Source organism: Gracilinanus agilis, chromosome 3, assembly GCF_016433145.1.
Source record: "Gracilinanus agilis isolate LMUSP501 chromosome 3, AgileGrace, whole genome shotgun sequence".
Classification (NCBI taxonomy): Eukaryota; Metazoa; Chordata; class Mammalia; order Didelphimorphia; family Didelphidae; genus Gracilinanus; species Gracilinanus agilis.
In genome coordinates this window covers 511,768,756-511,790,416 of record NC_058132.1, presented here as the reverse complement: position 1 = coordinate 511,790,416, position 21,661 = coordinate 511,768,756, and the positions used below count along the sequence as shown (strand labels likewise).

General features: G+C 33.9%; 1 protein-coding gene across 1 annotated transcript in view; it reads left to right on the top strand.

The window, feature by feature from the left end:
* The window catches only part of MYO16 (myosin XVI), a 719,254-nt gene that overhangs the window by 482,865 nt on the left and 214,728 nt on the right, over positions 1-21,661 (top strand). Inside the window, exons 22-25 of the mRNA XM_044669338.1 lie at positions 1,434-1,509; positions 6,560-6,735; positions 9,206-9,286; positions 9,572-9,777. Of these exons, the coding sequence (XP_044525273.1) occupies positions 1,434-1,509; positions 6,560-6,735; positions 9,206-9,286; positions 9,572-9,777 (539 nt within the window). The remainder of the gene's footprint in view (positions 1-1,433; positions 1,510-6,559; positions 6,736-9,205; positions 9,287-9,571; positions 9,778-21,661) is intronic.

Below are 21,661 nucleotides of genomic sequence, written 5' to 3'. Positions count from 1 at the left end.
CCAAAAGACTTATGAGAGTATGGATGGAAACACTATTTATATAATAGTTTTTCTCAGTATGTGATGATAATGGCATTTACATTTAAACCTTAATAGAGAATTATGAAAAATGCTGATTTATTAAAAGGTATAGTTAAATAGATCATTTGATAAATATTTATTAAGCACTTATTATGTGCCAGCCACTAGAGAGATACAAAGAAGGATAAAAGCCACACAGGAAGTAACAAACAGAAAGAACTCAAACTGAGGGAGATTCACTTGTAGAAGGCGATATATTGGGTTGTACTTGAAGGAATCTAGTGTAGCAAAAAGGCAGAGATAAGGAGGGAGAGCATTCCAAGAATGGGGGCAATCAGTGAAACTGACTATAGTCATAGAAAACAAGAGCATGATGAAGAATTTGACCCTCACAGGTTTACTTAATTTTTTTAAATTTGAAATATCCTCCCCTCAAATTCCACACATACAAAAAAAACATAAAAATATCCATTTTAAAGCCAGACATTGATACCTTTAAAATTATCTCCCATTCTGGATATCAGAGATATGCTACTTTTAGCTTCATCAGAAGCAGCTCTTGCTGATGTAAGCAGGACTAAATCTTGGCCTTTGATTCTAAGATTTTATGTGCTATTGTTGCTATAGTTGTTGTCATTGCTGTTATTATTATTTTTCCACTATACCATATTGATAGGAATAATAAATGTTTCCTTTATTTGGGGAGAGCACATAATCTAAGAAGAGTTATATGCCAGGAGGAGTTCTAAACCACAAAATCTAAGAGGAGATATAAGATACTAATCATTAAAATACTCACTAGACTGAGTAATTGGACATACAAAGTTCTGTAAGGCACCTAAAGAAAAAGAGAACATTTAAAGCTAGGGCAAATCAAAGGACAGCTTCTGAATATCAGCTATATCTAGTTGATCTAAAATTCATAGAGCCCATAATGGAATTTCTAATATATTTATTTCACTCCAAAGAATTAAAGGAATGATCATGTTTGGATACTCTGGAAATGTACTTAAATTATTTTAGAATTTCCATTGCAATTGGGACCTTTTTGTTTATAGATATAGGCAAACTTTAATTTTTGATACAATTTTCCAAGGAGTTTTTGGTCCTCCTGCATGAAAAAGACTACCTAGCTAGGAATCATTACCATTAGCACTTCAGCTCATGAATCCAAATAAGGTTTTTCAACTTAAAATGCAAAAAGAGAGCCTTGTCTAAATGTGAAGGAATTGTAAAATGAGACTGAAATGATGAAACTTTGAACCTGATTTCATTGTGAACTCTCCAACTTATAGATGTTTTCTTTTTGTGAATAATTTAAAACTTCAGCAAAGTCAAGTTATTCTTTAAAGAAAATAATCTTCGCAGTCATGTTTAATCATTAGTAATTATACCACTTTCTTTCATTACAGGTAACTTATGAAGCCGTTGGAGCAATTGAAAAAAATAAAGACTCCCTTTCACAAAGTCTCCTATTTGTAATGAAAAGTAAGGCTTTTAAAAATACTGTTAAAAATGCCGTCATTTCTTATTTCCCTAACCCTGAACACAGTTTTATAAAATATGCCACCAACCAAAGAATAATTGAAACATAGTTTGCATTTTAATGCCCTGAATAATAATGGCCTGGCTCTTGGAGCACTATACATTGGTTACAATTTAATTTGAAGTCCTGTAGAAACCATAATTTAACTAAGCTTTTAGCAGATAGAAATGTAAAACACCTTTATATAACATTAGTGGTATGAATATAAAAAAGCTTTTCTGTAAAGACTAATGAAGATGAATCAGGCTTCCCAAGTTATTTAGGCTGCAGCAGGATGAATTTCATTACTTAAGATGACTCTGGAGTGTAGATTGGAATGGCGTTTTAGTCTTACATATTTTTTAGTTACTTAGTAGCAAGCCTCACTGAGTGGAAGGATTCTATCATTTCATATTCTTGCACCCGTGTGTGAATATATCTTGAGTGTAGCTCTCTCCAGTTAGTAATGCTTTCATTAATGGGCATTCTACAGTGATTCATGTTTTTCTAATAACTTTTTCAATTAGCTAAATTAAATTTGAAAAGACCATTTTCGTCTTCTTGTTTATGAAGTGAGAAGGTGCTGTTTTTTCTTTATGGGAAGATATTATGGTCAGCTCTCACAATTTAGTTAAAACTCCTTTAAAACTCCTTTTAATATATAGGACACTTACAAGGTATTGTGGAAGGAGGCAAAGGGAGGCCTAATTAGCTTTTAGATTCAACACTACAGAAACAATAGGTTGGCCCTTATAAATTGCTGTGATATTTTCTGTGGCAGATAATATAGTCATTGCTGTATTTTAAAAGCTGGGGCTATTGACAAAAATATGAACCCATTGTTATAAAGAATACTATGAAAGAAATGAAAGAATTGATCCCAGAATATATTCTTATTGATTATCACTTTAGAGATCTTCAAGTTCTCATTTGTTTGAACTTTCTTTTATAATATTCTTTTCTTTTGGCAATAATCTTTTATGAAGAACTAATGTGTAAAATATATATTGAAGGCATTGTTTTTCAGAGAATTGGAATGATTTTTTTTTTATCATTGTGTTCTTAGGACTATAGAAAGTAATTTCAGTAGAGAAGTATAATCTCCAGTGAAAATGAAATTCCACTTATCTTAATAGAGTCCAATATTTGTAGTCATTCTTTTCTATGAACTTACAATGAAGTGTTAAGAAGGAACAAGAAAACATTCTTTTTATTGTAAATTAGCTCTTAATCCTTTGGAATAAATGGAAAGAAGGGAAAAACAACATCCTCAGCTTTTTAGGCTTTGTCATGTAAGCAAATGTTGAACAAATATAATTTTAACAAGGAAAGAGGTCTTTGCTACTCTAAAAACTTGTTAATGGACCCTTTTGAATAGTTTAGACCATCATTTCATACAACCTGGAATCCTACCTTTCCTGCCTTATCTCAAAGGATTTTCTGGTACAGAGTAAGTGTTTAGTAAGTTCTAATTGATTGATGGCTGGCTCCTCAGATTCTCTACTTCAGGTAGACTACACTAGTAGCTATTCCAGGATTTCTCACTTGTTTATTGATGTGTCCACCTCTCCCAATGGCTAGTATATCCTGTTTGCCATTTCTGCTATTGAAATTCTACCCTGATGCCTGATCTGAATCATGGTCTGAACCTTTCCTTCCTTCTCCTTTGTTCTTTTATCCGACATCTCAAGACTTGGCCATACTTTAGAATAAAACTCAAATATGTTCTTATTCTATAGTCTCCCATATTCCTTCCTCTCTAAGCGCTCTTATAACTTGTGGTTTAGTCTCTTTATCCACTTATCCTGTTTTATTTCATGTAATTTGGAATATATGCCATCTGTCCTTTCTAGATTATGCATCCATGAAGGAAAAGGACAGAGTAGTTCCCAATTAGTCTTATGAAAGTAGAGTGAAAAAAGCCCAGTCCAAGTTTGTTATAAGGCATCCTTAGAATGCTAATATTTAAGGAGCTGAGGTAAATGGAAACAGATTATTAGAGGGAAGACTGAACCAGAATGTCAGTACCTGATCAGGAAGCTAAAGTGCAGAAGACATCAGGGCGCCGATTCTCTCCCTGACTCAACATGAATCCCCAAAGCTTCAGCCTTTTTATTGTAACATTCCATTCCCCTGACTGGTTCTAATGTGCTAGTATGGCTAGGAACCAGGTTCATCATGCCTCTTCCTGATTCAGCAGCCCTTCCTGTTGGGCCATGGGTACAGACACACTTTTATAAAATGTGAGTTCTGATGAGTTGAATTGTATTGAATAATTCAATATGAGTGGGCGTAATTAGGTAAAATGCCACTTGAGTCAGCTGCCAGATAATTCCATTGGATAAAGTAGGATATTAATAAGGCCAAGATTACAAGTTCCTTCTCCATATTGATGGTCTAATTAACTTTTCTGTGATTTGTAGCCATAGGCAGTCCCCTTAATCATGGGCAGCTTTCTTTCCAATGTTTGCATTTAGTCGCAAGGGATACTTTTGAGAGTATATGGGCAGATAAACACAAAGTCATTGCTACTTCTGAAAATATAAAGCATACTCTTTTTTATAGATTATCATTTACATTTAACTTCATATATGAAGATATATTTATATCATAGAAGTAGATTAATTTCATGCATAAAGGATAATATTTTACGATAAACATGTTATATCAAAATCAATAAACATAATTGTGGGAGACCCTTTATTAAGATCTGAACATGGACAATCACAGAGATATAATCCTTTCCCAATAACAGTTCACAGACAGAGATAGATAACACTAATATACTGGTAAAGAACTGCTTTGTAAATTGACATATTGGTGAACATAATAATGATTTTTATTCTGATAGAAAACATGGCAGCTAGAATTTTGATTAAATAATCTATACAAAAGGGTGATCAAGGCACTAAACATTTAACTTTATTAGTCTGTAAGCCTTTGGATAACAGGGCCTACTCTTACTTTTCTTAGTTTCGGTAACACTTAGCAAATAGTGTCATACCAAATGTCCTCTTCAACACTAATAAAAGATGCCTTATTTTCTGACCCATAATATTTTTTGTCAGTGTGGAGGATAAATTCCTGAGGCAACATGATGATAGAACTTTTTAGCTCTATGTATTTGTTGGCCCTTTCTTGAACTACACCAAGTAGAAAAAACAAACAAACAAACAAACAAAAAACGCTGAAATTTGGAGTCATATCTAGGTTCAAAGCCATTTTTATTATTGTAATCCCTTTGGGCCATTATTTGCTCCTCTATAAATGAGGGAGTTGGACTATTGGGTCTCTGGAATCATTTTCAACTCTAATCTATGACTCTATGGTCTTTATGCAGAATTGATGATGTTTCATAGAGGAAGTGTAGAATCAGCCAATTGCATGATTCCGAACTTTTTTGAATGGCCATAGATTTATTGTTGACAGAGCCTTTAAGGCCATCTTGTTCAGTTCTGTCATTTTGTACATTGTGAAATTGAGGCTTAAAGAGGTAAAATAATATATCTACACAGGAAATAAGTGATAGAATAATGATTTAAAACCAAATCTTCCATATTCAGATCCCAGTGACTCCCAATGCAGAAACTTTTTCCCCTTTTTAATATTTGTATAAACTTATTTTATTTTTTAATTTGAGAACTGATTCATATACTTTTCATCTTCTGTTTACATTGTCCTACCTAGGGACCTGGCCAACAAAGTTTAATTGCTATATATAGAATTAATCCTTTTATTCAGTTACACTATAGGTTAAAAGATAAAATAGTTCGTTATTTTGATTTGTTTCAATCACATAGTCTAATCATATTCATTTGTGTTAGCTCTGTGCTGTCTTTCTCTAAAACTAGAAAGTAGAGGAACTTTAAAGTTATGGTTGCACTGATTTGCACCCATGAAGGATCACTAAATCCCCACCTTAAAATAAGAGATTAAATTGTTCTCCTGTTGAAAACATATACATAAATAACATGCTCAAGCTTGTAAATAAAATAAACAACCATTCATTCACATTCTAAGTCATTTTAGAAGCAGGGATGTGGTTGGTCACAGAGCTAGAAAGATGTACTTGCCTTAACTCTTTTTGTTAAAAAAAAAAAAAAAAAAAAGAGGGTGGGGTAGGCACTAGGCATTTTCTGAAAGAATATTTTTGTTGCCACTACTACAGAAAAGAGTCACTTCTCTTTACCTATAACTAACTTTGGAAATCAGTGGACCAAACAGAGATAATATAATTTTTCTCGAATGACAAGATAGGCTAAACAAAAGACAATAGGATTAAGATTTAGCTAGAAAGAATAATTATTGGCAGATACTATATTAGGTGGCCTGGTGATCAAATATAATGATGTCACATAAGATTAGAAGAAATAAGTAGACATTCTTTAGTCTAGCTAAAGTTCCTAGCCCAGAATCCAAGAATCCAAGCAGGGATCAGGAACCTAAGTCCAAGAGTCTAGGCCAATGATGGGCAAACTACGGCCCCCTGAAATATTCTATCTGGCTGCATGACCTTATTCCTAATTTGACGATTACAATGAGTAGGACACAATACAATGAAACTTCAAAAGAGTTGCCTTAGAAACAGACTGACATGAACATTTCCTTTCCTTTGGCCCCCTCTTTAAAAAGTTTGCCCATCACTGGTCTAAGCTATAAAAGAATAGGACTTAGTCGAGGGGCCCAACCTGGAAAACAATATCAGCTTCCGGAATGGAGCTTGATAATTAGATGAAGGCTTTATGAGATGGGTAGGAGCTTCCTACAGATTTTCTGTAAAAGTCTCAGAGCATGAACAGGACTGAATGCTTTGAACAAGGATCATCAGGATATGCATCTGTATTAGGGAAATGAAAAATCATAGACTAAGGCAACAGTTGACACGGAAAATTTGAGGTGAAGCTGCCTCAAAGATTCTTTCAGTAACCTAGGCATATAAATTGGCAAACAAATTTAAGGGTTGTATAAAATATTTACATCTCTACTTACCCTGTACACTTATTTATCTTCCAGCAAGTGAAAACATAGTGATCAATCAATTGTTCCAGTCCAAACTGACACAAACAGGGTCCCTTGTATCTCCCTATCCTTCCTTCAAAGTTCGATGGTCCAGATCTATCATGCTGAGTAAAAAAACTCCAGCTGCCTCAGTTACCAGTGAAACTAAGAAATACCTAGAACTCAGCAAGGTAAGAATCCTTTGTGACCTTTTCCCCTATCAGATTCTTCATATATTTGCCTTTGTAGCCTTATTTCTTCTTTCATCCATCTCTTCCTCCATATGTGATGCAAATGGAAGGAGACAATGACTATATAGAGTCATTGAAAAAAATTGGAGAAAGAAGGTATGAAATCTACCTTCTTCCCAGGACAATACAGTATAGTGGAAATTCAATAGCAAATACAATATTAATAATTTTATTGGTTGTCTGTGCAACATCCTATTTATGTTTCATCTCTATGGCTGTCTTTTTGATGAATGGGAAGTAACTTCAGGGACAGTCGGCTTAGAGGGATAAACACAGCTTCCTTATTCTGTTGACATTAATCACTTCAGAGGTTTTTGGTCTCCAAACAATAAATTGTAGTTTCTTGTTCAGACATGGTATATTTTTCACGGACTAGAGCTTTATATTTTAAGTTTACTTTTAAAGTATTTAACTTTTCCTACTACTTAACTTTGATTTTATATTTATTCTATACAAGAATATATCTCCATATACTCTGTCTGAATCTTCTGCCTATTTGCCAGAATGAAAATGGAACTATAAGCAGAATTAAGAATTGACCAGTATTAGTGAAGCAATCTAGGATACTTTTTTAATTCCCCTTATTTGCCTCTGCCAAAACTATAAAAAGTCAGGGAACTATTATTGGGAAGATATCCAGCACAGTCAATTATAGAAATGTTGTCAAATACCTAGTTGGAATGCATTTTGCTATACTTATTGAAATAAAATCTTAGTTGAATTTTAGAAATGAGTCAGAAACATTTTATAATTCTGGTCACAGATGGAAAATAATTTTCAGCTCATTGTAGCTTAAGAAGACCCAAGAATGAAAATTCCTTCAAAGTACATATTTTAATGCTGACAAATAACTTTTTAGTAAATTTCATCCCTGGGAAATAATGGTTTCTATTAAAAATATATTACTTTGTTTATATTTCTGTGCCTTTTAGTCTCTCCTGAACCTTTAATCAACATAGCAATGGAAAACTCAGCAAACTATTTGATTATACTTTTAAAAAACCCATTACATATTAGAAGAACAAAATGTGGTGGCACAGTTTCCATTATTCTTCTCCCAAATCCAAATACAATCCATTTTCCTAACCCATACTTCTCAAATTAAATCAATGCCAGTAGCTGCTTTGTCCCAATAAGAAGAAACCAAAGAGTCTAATTTGAAGAGATCGTGTTCACTTATTAGGAGCATTCCCTTTCTCTCATACTTTTACATGAGCATACTCTATCTCCATTCTTATATTTCTTTCCTATGAAGTATTTTAATCCTGTGTGCCTCAGCTTCTGTGACGCAGTGCAAAATTGGTATCTTGCACAGTCTTGTAATTGGGCACCACACCTACAGTTCTGTTTGTATACAAATTGTTTTCATACCTGACCACTTTACCACATTTGTCTGAAAATTATGATTCATTAGAACAATTTGACTTGTTTTATTCATCTCAGTGAAGTTAATCTGCTCTTGTTATAATAGAAATAGTTCAAAATTAATTAATGCAAAGAGTTGTTTTTAATTTCTACTTTCATCCCAACTAGAGCAATTAAGCTAATTATCCTTTTACTTTTATAGATTGAGGTTTTTAGATCTCCAGATGATAGGCCAAATATTTTAGACCTGCGTAACTTACTGAATTATAATGTTAAATTAGACAACCAATAAACTACTTGGTGAAATATAATTAATTGTCCCTATGTCCTTTTTTCTTCAAAAATTTTTTTCCCTAAAATGCTTTCAAAATTTTATTCCTTCTAAACCCCTTCAATTTTAGCTACATATGAGAATGTTTTTTTCAATTACTGTAACATTATGGTATTTGTTATATTTCATTGTACCTATTTGTTGTCATTCTTCAGAAGGCAAGTAAGATACTTGTGTATTTTATTAGTAAAAAGAGAAATACATAACTATAAAGACATCAAAGTGCATCTACTTAGTCATTGATTAGAGCTAAACTTAGAGATATAATCAGATATAATCTAAAGATATTAAGATGCTTCTTCACAAAACAAAGTCCTCATTTTGTCCTCTGGAAGACTACCTATAATGAAAAATATGTTACTATTTTAGCAAAATTATCAGAAGATTTTTTTACAGAGTATACATAAAACTGCAACATTATTTGAGTTACTTCAGGTCCAAATGCATATTTGTGCTCATGTCAAAATAAATCAGTTGATCTGACTTAGAAAGCACTCTGTTTCTTGAAAAGTTGCCACTCAAAAAAAAAAGTTCTTTATGTATTCATTTGGTCATTCCCCCCACCAACATATATTAAAATTCCCCAAAATGCACTGGTTCTGATTTCAGAATTTATGCTATAAGTTTGTATGTGCCTGCAAAGGATTTTTATAATTACTTTTCCCAAATTCAGTTAAAATTTTTCTCACTTGTTCTTTTCACCCCCTCTGGCAGCTGTTTAAAAAGAAAGGAACTTCTACATTTCTGCAGAGACTTGAAAGAGGAGGTCCAGTCACAGTGGCATCACAACTCAGGGTAAGAGTTTTTGTTGTTGTTATTGTTGTTTGGTTGTATTCATGTTGTAAAAATAGCATATCCACATATACTAAATATGGGCACTTTGATTAGCACATCAATGGTTTTCCTCTCATTTTATTCACAAAATTAACTTAGGTGTTTGCATTAATCTTTAAACCAAAAATAGTGCCCAGTAAAAACACAAGAGAAATTATTTGAATCTGCAAAATTTCATGATAAACTGCATTTTCGTCAATCATTGTGTTCCTCTGAGAATCAATTGGGTTTTACTTCTCTCTATAGAAATCCCTCACAGATATCATTGGGAAACTTCAGAAGGGCACACCACATTTTATTCATTGCATCAAGCCCAATAACTCTAAGCTGCCAGATACCTTCGATAATTTTTATGTGTCTGCCCAGCTACAATATATTGGGGTCTTAGAGATGGTGAAGATCATTCGTTATGGATACCCAGTCCGCCTCTCCTTCAATGATTTCTTGTCAAGGTAAAGTCTTTTGAACTGGATAAAAGCTTATTTTACCTATGCACAGAGCATGCTGTGATATTATACAAGGGCTGTCAAAGTGTTGTGCTATTGTTATTTATGATGAGTTCTCAAATCAGCTTTAAAGAAAAACTTATTTCACTGTGCATAGATTGCCATATTTTAAAGGGAAAAAACCACAGCCAAAGAGCAATAGGACCGTATTGAAGCTCCTGACCCTTCAAAACCCCTAAAACTTATGGAAATTATGCAAATATGAAATTCATTCAAGAAATATTTAATAAAATTTATGCCATGTTGGGTATTGAAGGGAATGGAATTAACGCATACATAGTTTCTGACTTCAAGATGCTTTCTATCTAGTAGCACAAATAGTGCTAGATAAACACACGTGCGCACACACACACACACACACACACACACACACACACACACAGACCATATCTCAAAGCAAAGTAAGAGAAGTTAGAGAATAGTAAACAAGTGGTTGAGTAGTTCAAAGGAGGATAAGACTAGTTGTGGAATCAGGGAAATATTCATGAAGGAAAACACATTCAAAACGTGCTTTGAAGTATACATAGGATTTAGATAGACAAAGGTAAGGAAGGATATTATTAATAAACTCCCACATGTATGCATCAGCCCGGTGTGCCCTGGTGACTCATCCCACCTGAGGCAAGCATCATCCTCAACTGCTCCCCTTCTCTGAGGGCAAGAGTCTAGTCATTCTCTAGGCTGGGACAGGACTCTTGGCTCACATTCTGCCCAACTGTGATGCTGTATGAAGGGATGAGGGGAAAAGAGTTTGTAAGATCTCTTGGAAATCTGCCTCTGAGACTTACCAACTGAGCGAGCATAATAAGATGCTTATATTCCTTGTCCTGTGTCTTTCATCTGTATAATGGGTATACAGATCTCTGTTAAAGCTGTCTAATAGGGCCCTTTTGAAGATTAAATGAGAATATAAATAAAGCATTTTATAAACTTGAAAGTTCTATCAAAACTTCAATAGAAAAATAATCTGGTCTGACAAGAGACTAGGGTACTAGTCGTTTAGTAAAGTTGTGTTCTCAGACCTCATTATAATGTTGAGATGACCTTTAGTTATTTGGAATAATAATGAGATGTAGCAGGAAACATAGTATGGGCACTAGGGAAATGATGGACACTTTGAGAGTTAGAGTGAAGATATAGCAAGGGAAAGGCTGAAAAATAGTTTTGATCTGTAACATATTGAGCTGGCAACATTAAGTTAAGGAGCTGACATTTATTTGTTTAGTAGATCATGAGAAATTAGTGAAGGTTGCAAGTATGAAAATACTACTGCACATGATGATTACTGTTATTGCTCCTTCTCTAATGTTTGGGAAGATAATATGGGAGTGTATAGAATGAAGTAGAAGGGGGAAGTGGATTGTATATAGTAAGATTAGCTAGGAGACTAATGCTTATATAAACTGACAGTAATAAGGAACAAGAAAGGAAAAAGTAAATTAGGGGAGAGAGGAGGAACATCAACCATAAATGTGAGTATATTTTGGGCTGTGTCAGCCAAGGTGTTCCAGCAAACATTGCCTATGCTCTGTGTATACCTATAGATGTAACTAAAGGTTTATCAGCAAGAGAACATCATGATCAATGTGATAAGAAATTTATGCAGCCTATGATAAGAATGCCAATTTGGAAAGGAGAGAGAATGAAAGGGAAGATGAGGTGGAAGGCTCTTTTTTAAAAATATAAAATTGTATCTTGCTTGTTTCTGTTTATTAGTTCTTTCTCTGGAGGTGGACTGCATAAATCATTCGATATTTATCTTGCTCCATATAATGTTCTCTTCATTTTGCTCATTTCACTTTTCATAATTTCATATAGATATTCCCATATTTTTAATTAACCTGCTCAAAAAGTTTTTGTACAAACAAAACCAATGCAACAAAATTTAGAAGGGAAGCAACAAACTGGGGGAAAAATTATAACAAAATTCTCTGGCAAAGATCCCAAATATATAAGGAACTAAGTCAAATGTACAAGAAATCAAGCCATTCCCCAATTGATAAATAGTCAAAGGTGTAACATAGATATGTTACAAAGGATATAAATAGGCAGTTTTCCAATGAAGAAATCAAAACTATCAATAACCACATGAAAAAGTGTTCTAAATCCTTCCTGATTAGAGAAATGCAAATAAAAACAAATCTGAGGTACCAGCTCATACCTAGCAGATTGGCCAATATGACAGTTAAGGAAAATAATAAATGTTGGAGGGGATGTGGCAAAATTGGGCACCAATACATTACTGTTGGAGTTGTGAATTGATCCAACCATTCTGGAAGGCAATTTGGAATTATGCCCAAAGGGCTTTAAAGGAATGCATATTCTCTGATTCAGCAATACTACTGCTAGGTTTGCTAGGTTTATACCCCAAAGAGATAATAATGAAAAATGTCTGTACAAAAATATTTATAGCCATGTTCTTTGTAGTGGCAAAAAATAGGAAAATGAGTGAGTATCCCTTGACTGGGGAATAACTGAACAAATTATGGTATATGATGGTGATGGATTACTATTGTACAATAAGGAATGATAAACTGCTTGATTTCTATGCAAACTGGAAAGACCTCCACAAACTGATGCAGAGCAAAATTAGCAGAACCAGGAGAACATTGTACCCAGAAACCGAAACATTGTGGGAAAATCATATGTAATAAACTTTGCCACTAATAGCAATGCAAGAATCCAGGACAATCCTGAAGGACTTATGAGAAGGAATGTTATCCATATCGAAAGAAAGAATTGTGGGAGTAGAAACAGAAGGAAAACATTTGATTAATCACTTGTTTATATGGGTACTGGATGCAGGATTTTGATTTTTAAAAGATTACTCTATTACAAAAATGAATGATATGGAAATTGGTATTGAGTGATAATATATGTATAACCCAGTAGAATTGCTTGTTGGTTCTGGGAGAGGAGAGGCAAAGGGGGAGGGAAAGAATATGAATCATGTAACCCTGGAAAATGCTTAAATAAAAAAAAATTAACCTGCTCATTTTTTCTCATGGAAAAGTAGTATTCCATCACAATCATATGCTTCAACTTTTTTAGCCATTCCACAATTGATGACCATCTCCTCAATTTCTAGTTCTTTGCCATCACAAAAAGGAAGGCTCTTGAAATACTCTGGTCCAAAGTTATAGAGAACCTGCAATGCTTGGTTGCAATGCAAAAAGACAGGGATGAGGTGAATGTAAGCAATATTGCAAATGTATGAATGAAGACTAATCAGCAACTTACATTTTAGAGACAGAGGAGTCAAAGTTGATTCAGGACTTCAAGTGCGTGACAAAGAAAAATGTTGCTTCCTTTATTAGAAACATAGAAGTCAGGGTTGGAACCTGTCATTCTCAAGAGTCATATGTGAGAGAAGAGTTTAGTTCTGAAGATTTGAAACTTGAATAGGGAGAATGAATTGAAATTATAGGATAGACAGTAGCTTTCTTCACTATCAAAGAAAATACCAAATGTATAGATTATCACCTTGATTTAACCTTTTATAAATAATGTTTTGAATTAATTTAGAAGGTAAAAGGTCATCACATTAATTTGTTCTTTTTCTCATTTATGGTTATGAATGAGATAAGAGTACTATAAGACTACATTGTGCAATTATTGTGGACAATAAAAAGAATACTGCACTGTAGTATTTTGGTCCACATCTAGAACAGTGGTTCCCAGACTTTTTTGGCCTACTGCCCCCTTTCCAGAAAAAATATTACTTAACCCCCTGGAAATTAATTTTTAAAAATTTTAATAGCAATTAATAGGAAATATAAAATCACCTGTGGCCATCACCACTCCCTGGATTGCTGCAGCACCCACCAGGGGGCCCACTTAGGGAATCACTGATCTAGAACAAGCACTCACTTTAGAAGTATTTATTGAACAGTGAGTTGGTGTCCAATATATTTGATTCAGGGCTAATCACACACTAAAAAACTGGATGAATTCCAAAGTGTGCTTTTTAACTTGAGTAAAATATATGCCAATATTTTAAAAATCCTGTATATTTTGTGAGGCATTTTAACTACTTTGACCAATCACCTTGAGCTACTGAATTTTGTACCATATTATAAATCATGCCCAAAGGGAATTTAGGCATTCTTGTGATGTTGTATTATATCTTTTGATGGTTGAAGAAATATATACTCCCTATCTACTCTGGCCTCATTTCTACCAGTCTTATCACCATCATTGATTCAGGTAGAAGGGATAGAGTTATGCTACTCAGGATTAAGGGCCCATTGTGTATGTTCTTTTGTCCAATGAGTTACCAAAGCACCCTTCCCTCCACCTTTACCAAAATCATCACTAAGTACTCAGCATTTCAAATATGTATTCCTCCATTCTTAGCTAGGCTGTAAGACTTCATAATAGATGCAGTTATTTTCTTGACTCAGACTCAAACCCTTTTTACACTCTTAAAATCTGACAGAGTTTGCGTAGTGATAGCATTGCCTTTGAAAACACAAGATTGTCTCTGTCTCAAGAAAAGGCCCCACATAAAATCAATTTAAATTGATTGCCCAAGTCGTATACACATATGATAAAGAATTGGAATGATACCAATGCAGACAAATTGTAATCCTGTTTAATGTACCATGGCTTGCAATATAGCAATTTTAAAAATGTAGATCATTCTTCTTACTAAATAGAATAAAATGTAAAACAACTGGAAAAAATTACAGCAATTTCTATTTTCTTATAAAATTTCATGCAGCAGAGATATCAAAGATTTTACTATTATTTGAAATTTCTGATTAAGATTTAATTCCTTAAATAGCATTTCCATATATGAGATATGTTTATCCTATAAGATATATGAGATATGTCTTTATCCTAAATCTTAGGTTTCTTTAAAAGTTTTTGGTATTTTCTTCTAAGGAAGAGCACTCTACTTATTTGTTGAAGTTAGTTAACATATTTCTAGGTATTCAAGAAAGAAAAAATAGGAAAAAAAACATCAAGTAGATAAAAGCTACAATAATACAGTAAGGAAGAGAAAGATGTAAGAAAAATAATGGTAAGATAGGTGGCTGATTAAAATAAAAGCAATACCTATTAAAAATTCAGAATAGTTAAGAGGAAAAACAAATTGCTAGCTATTGCTGAAAATTGATGTAACAACAATTGCTAGTGTTGCTACTTTGCAGGAACATTAAATATAACAATAATTTGCCAGGCATATATGTACTTTATATATGTGTGTGTGAGTGTGTGTGTAAATGTAATATATATATTTTTACCTAGTATAGTGATTGGAGAGTTAGCCTTGTATTCAGTAAGACATGGGTTTGAATCTCAGCTCTGACTAATACTGGCTGTATGACCCTAATCAAATCACATAACATAGGCAACTCTGGAAGTTGTAGAGCAATTGCTGATTTCCACTGGGAGAGAGAGTTTCCTCCCTATGAGTGCCTTGTTCTACTGAAATCATAGGTGTAGGAAACATTCAATGAGGAAATTCCTTCTACCAGTTTCCTGACATACATAGCCAGAATGTATAAATCTTGAAACCAGCTCATACAAATTATTTTTATTTACACATTCACATATTCATATGTGTATGTGTGTGTGCATGTGTGTATGTACAAATATATAGAGTAAAAAAACAAACCTTCACTCAGCGAGATAGAAATCCACTCAGGACATTCTAGACAATTTCCTTTATAGATCCAGTCCAAGGCTTAAGTAAATTAAAGCCACAATCAAATTGTGTTGAGTTGAAAATGCAAATACAAAAATAATTTTTAAATTACACTTTATGTCCTCAAGGATCTTACATTCTGTTTGGGAGGGAGACAAGACATATAAGGAAATGATGCCCAGAAAGAAGTATTTTGTTTTAGAAAGTGATGAGTGGTGCAAAGGATTGATGTGTCCTTTCCAATAGCAATGGCAGTATTGATTTTATTATGGTTCCCAAACTGGAAAACGAGAAGGTGAAGTAGGACAGGAGGATAGCCATATGATAGATATGCAGTGGCAAGAGAGCTAATTAGAAGATAGCAGGGGAGTTTCAGTCTATCTAACTGTATTAATATCTACTCACATCTCCCCATCTTCTCCACTAGAATAGGATGAGCAAAACTCTATAAAAAAAGTTTTGCTAAAACCTAGCATTCCTCTCATTTACAAGTTTAATAATCATTTCTACAAAGAAAATACATTTGGTCTGGCATAACCTGTTCTTGATAAAGGCATTATGGCTTATTACTGACATTTTTCCTTTCTGGCTATCTGCCAATACTGTCTTTGATGACCTTCAGTGTTCACCAACCAGTTCTTTAATGGCGAATCTAGAGTATTAGTTCTACCATATTAAGCACTTAACATGGGAAAAGCTGATTATTATGTTTTGTTCTACTGATGGATATTTACAAACAGTAGAACATGTAGGGAAGAACAGCCCAAATGTTGAAGAGTTTGAAAAAAAGATGTATGAGGTTACTAGTGACACTTAACTTGGAGAAGAGAAGACTTATACATATTTTAGGGACCTAGACATAAAGGGATATATATATATATATATATATATGGCTATAGACATAGATGCTATGCTGAGTACTAGAGAAATTTAAAGTTCAAGTAAATGTGGCCGAAGTGGAAAATAAGATAAACATAATTTCAATACACAACATATTATAAGTGTATTAGAAAATTAACTGATTTAAAAGAAGAAAAGAAGTTTAGGGGAGATGAAGAAAGTCTTCAGGGAGGAGGTGATGGTATTTCATTTGGGATGGATAGGAATTAACAATTGTGAAAAATTGTCAACAAAAGTGAAAAAAGGGTAGAAGCCATTTCCAGGATATCTGTTCATGTGAGCAGAGTCACAGAAGCAAGAAATTCCAGAAGGCAGAGATGATTATATTTTGTCTGCATCATAAAGTGCAAGGAAGGGAGTAGATAGTTAGATAGATAACATATAACTAGATTATATAGAGACTTAGACGTCAAAGTATTTTTAACTTTACTCAGAAGGCAACAGAGAACCATTGGAGATCTTTGATCCAGACTAATTATTTTTTAAAAATAATTTAAACATAATTATTTCAAAATTGTTATTGATGACATTGTTTTTAAATCACTTTCACTTGCAGATATACTTGTTCTTGTACTATTTATTTCTTTCTACCAAAAAAAAGGAAACAGAGGGGGAGAATTTCCACAAAACCAAACAACATCAATTGAATCTGACATTATACAACATCCCATACTTCTTGTCTTACACCTTGACAATAAAGGGAATAAGGATTATTTTCTCCTCTCTGCTTTGTGGTATAGATTGATCATTATAATTATATAATAATCAAATTTCTTTATGTTGGTGTTGTAGTTCCTTGCATTTAATTTGTTGTAGCCATTGGGTATATTGGGTTCTAGTTTCTGCTTACTTCTCTTTACATCAGTTCTTATAGGAAATGAAGTCAGCTCAATTTCATGATTTACTTTGTTGATATTCAGCAGCCCTGAAACATAAACATAGAAGTTAGATAATAGATGTTGCCTAGGGACTAGGAGTCATAGCATGGAAATGGCTGAAGGTCAGGATGAAAAGTAAGTCTTTATAAACTACTAAAATGTTGAAGTGATGAACCAGGGAGCTTAGGGCCAGTATAAAGTTAATGAAGACAAAGTGAGGAAGATGAACTGGGAGAATAGAGCTAGATCAAGAGATTGGTGGTCCCAGAGAGGATTTATTTTTTTTAATTATTTTTTAACCCTTAACTTCTGTGTATTGGCTCATAGGTGGAAGAGTGGTAAGGGTGGGCAATGGAGGGTCAAGTGACTTGCCCAGAGTCACATAGCTGGGAAGTGTCTGAGGCCGGATTTGAACCTAGGACCTCCCATCTCTAGGCCTGACTCTCACTCCACTGTTCTACCCAGCTGCCCCCCACAGAGAGGATTTAGTAAAGCAAATGTGTGAAAAATAGGAAGTTTGGTCAGAAAAATGGAATTTCCACATTTTAAGTATCATACTTGATAAAAATTTCAAGATATAGTAAAGTTTATTTTGTATCCTTACTGGCATTTCACAGAAATGAATGGAGAAAAGGGATTATAGAGAAAAATGACATTGAATGATTGTGAGATCAGCATCTCACAGGGACCAGCAGTGTTAAGATAGAAGTTCTCTAGGTTATTTTTCTCTTTACATAATTCAGTCTCTATTGTAGTTGGCAGGACAAGTTATCTAGAAGAAAGACCATGGGCTGTGTTTGTGGAAATCAATAGATGAGAACTACGGACATGGGGAGAAAATAGTAAAATGAACTGCACAGATCTCCAAAGTGGAAAGGTCGCTGCAGGGTAGTAATGGAAGAATCATCTGGGCATAGCAGTTAGGAGGTGCATGTCCACTCTACTTCTCTAGTTTTGTGAATCTGAGAGTGACCTCTGATACAAAAGACTACAAAGGATGAATTGTGTGTAAGAAAGACCAAGATTTTTTCTTAAAATAAGAAACCAAAGGATTATTGTTTGAAATATTTTAACTGCAGGTGCTCCTTACATAACTTACACAATCTTCCTTAGACATGTCAGACACAGTTACCCCAACTCAGAAAATATAAATAGCTCCCTATTGCCTCTAGAATAAAGTGCCAACTCCTCCACTATTCATTTTGGGTTTCCAGAATTTTGATCTGACCTTAGAGTACTATTACATATTACTCCTCCTCTAGGACTTTATTTCAGACAAGCTGGACCACTTCCTGTTACCTAAAAATCTCAAAATGCCATTGCCTGCCTTGATGCATTTGTGCAGACCATCTCCCATGACTGAATTTCACTCTTTTCTTTTGACTGGCTTTCTGAGTCCTTCTCTTCCTACAAGGCTCAACTCATGTGCCACTTCCTCCACAAAACCTTCCTGTTAATGTCTGCTGAAATCATTCTTTCCTTTCTTACTTTTCTTAAGTACTCTGCCATTAAAAGAGACAGAGTTTAGCCTTCATGGACAGAATTCAGGACATGGAGTCAGACAGACCTGGGATTAAATTCTGCCTTTTAACAATTTCTCTGTGATCAATGAAAATGGAATTAAAGTGGCTGCATTGCCATCTGCTTTGTCACTGCATCCTAAGGACTATGGAACCTTTCCATCTGACTTCTCTGTGTATTTTCTCTTCCATTAAAAGTGAATTCCTTGAGAGCAGGAGCAGTCTCCACTTTTCTATTTGAATCTTCAGCAATTAACACAATGCTTTATTCATTATAAGCACACTTTTTCAACTTCCTCCTTTCATTCACTTGGGTAACTTCTTTGTGCTTTATTTTTTCCTCTAAATAAGGACAATAAGTTGTTATCTCATTAATATCTCATTACGTAAACTATTTGAGGGTAGAGACTGTCTTTTGCCTCCTTTTTGTATTTCCAGAGCTTAGTGATATAGCACATAGTAGGCACATACTAAATACTTTTAGGGGAAAACTGGGGTTAGATTAAATATTATCAGGGTTCTGAGGATGAGTAAGTAAGAGACAAAACAAGGCAATAGACTGGGATTAACAAATTGGGGAAATACAATTTAGAATAGATTTGGCAGTTGGAGACCCAACAGCCAACACAGATCCACCTAGCCAGGGAGTCTGTGAAACTAACAAGTGAGTAGACTAACAAAAGGTTTTATAAACAAGGGTTTAATTCAATGAACTATAGTTTGAAGGAAGGGAAGGGGGTTCTATTCTACCAGTCTATAGGGAAGCCTCAGGGTCAGGGAATGAACTTATCTACACTAATATAGAGACTATAGCAGGGCAGAGCACAGTGGATATCAGGAATAAAAGTGGGATCCTCACTGCTGAGCCCTATCAAAATCCAGCCATGATACAGCTTTCCTAGGTCTTCAGCCAGTACTCCTTCAGTTGGGTAACTCAGGGAGCTAAACCAACCTGAGCAGACCAGCAACCCAGGTTAGGTTTTATAGTCTCAACCAAACCTCCCACAGGCAGATGACTTTACTCTTTTTGGATACCAGGATATCAGGATACAAACACCACTTCCTCTGAGGACTCCCAGGGGGTCAGTTACAACTTGTCCCCAGCCAACATGGAGTCCATCTCAGAGAGAGAAGCAAAACTTCCTGCTTCCCCATTCCATTTAGAATTCTCCAGCCCTGCTTGCCAAGCCTCCCAACTAACTAATCTTAAACATCTTATTAATTTATCTTACAACAGTTCCCCCTCTTTGCACAAAGCCAAAATTAACAATATTTTGGTATTTTTGCACTACAAACTAAACTAAAATTCCAACCCAAAATAACAAATAACCTACACTAACTCTATTCTTATCTAACGCTATCCTACTCTACCCTACACTGGGGATTTTAACAAGGAAAGGTAAAGGGATCAATACATTGAACAATTACATAGTTCAAAGTACAAAATAACAAGTAACTGCAAAATTTTCAACAAAATTAACAAAATCAACAACAAATTTGAAATATCAACACAAAAGTCAAAACAAACATCAAACACAACCCCTATTCTAATACAGAAATAGTATACTAACTAATAAATGCAAACAAGTTTTGGAAAATACATTCTAATACAACATTGCATAAGTTTTTACATCAATATTACAACAAAACATTAAACTCCCTTATGTAAATTACATTTAAATGTTTGGAACTCAATTATATCAAATTATATATATGATACATACACACAATATACAGAATATTATTGCATGATATACATATATACATATATGTACACATAATATATACACATCAAATATACATATGTACACCTTTATATATATACAATACTTACACTATAATACAGTTTACAATATAGCCATACAATTTACACTCATTTACATATCTATTTACATTATGTTGTGATATGTGATCTGTAGTATGTTATATGTTCTTCATACAATACAATTTTATGTTTGTTGTATTTACACTGTAAGGTACATTAGTACCGTATCTTATCCTCTAATCTAATCTAATACTATTAACCTAAACTATTCTAAACTATCCCAATGGTATTAGTATATTAGTCTAGCTACATCTTCCTAAATAACTAGCTAATCTTTTTTAGTAACTAACTATCCTTTGTTAGTACTTACTTATCCTATAGCTAATTCTAATTTTTTAGTAATTATACATTGTTTTATTCCGCAAAGAATACAATATATCCTAACATGTTTTTGTTGTATTTATCTGATTTGTTATGTTGTTACTTTGCTATATTGTGTTGCAACATGTTACTGTTGGATGTATGATTACTACCAAAAGTCCAAATCTCCTTTCTCCATATGATGTTCCATTTTCTGAGGGAATCTTTTCTTCTCTCCTTTTTTCCTCTTCTCTTTTTCTTCATGAAGTTCTCAATAGTTTTCTGTGCAATGTTGGATGCACATGAGTATGTAGTGACTATTTACATTACCCAAAATACTTTCAAATCATTTATCCAAATTGTCCATGATTAATCCTCTTCTGTAGGAAAATCCTTGAAAATAAAGTTTTTATCGGTTCAATTCATAAGTTCATCAGTCTTAATACAAAGTCCATAATATTCTGAATCCTGAATCCTCTTCATCCATGTCCTCTTCCATCCGAATGTCCTCTTCCGCTGGAATGGTCCTCTCCTTACTGAACTTTCTGACTGCAGACTCTAATTGAATGAAGATCCTAATTTACACAATTTCTTCTTCTTCTTCATTATTAACAATTTCTACATTTTCATTATATATACCATGTGCTAATTTAGTATAAGAACAATGATACCATGAATTTCTACCTAAAACTTTCACAGAAGATGGTGAAAGTAGTACAACTGTATAAGGACCTACCCAATTTTGTTCTGTTGC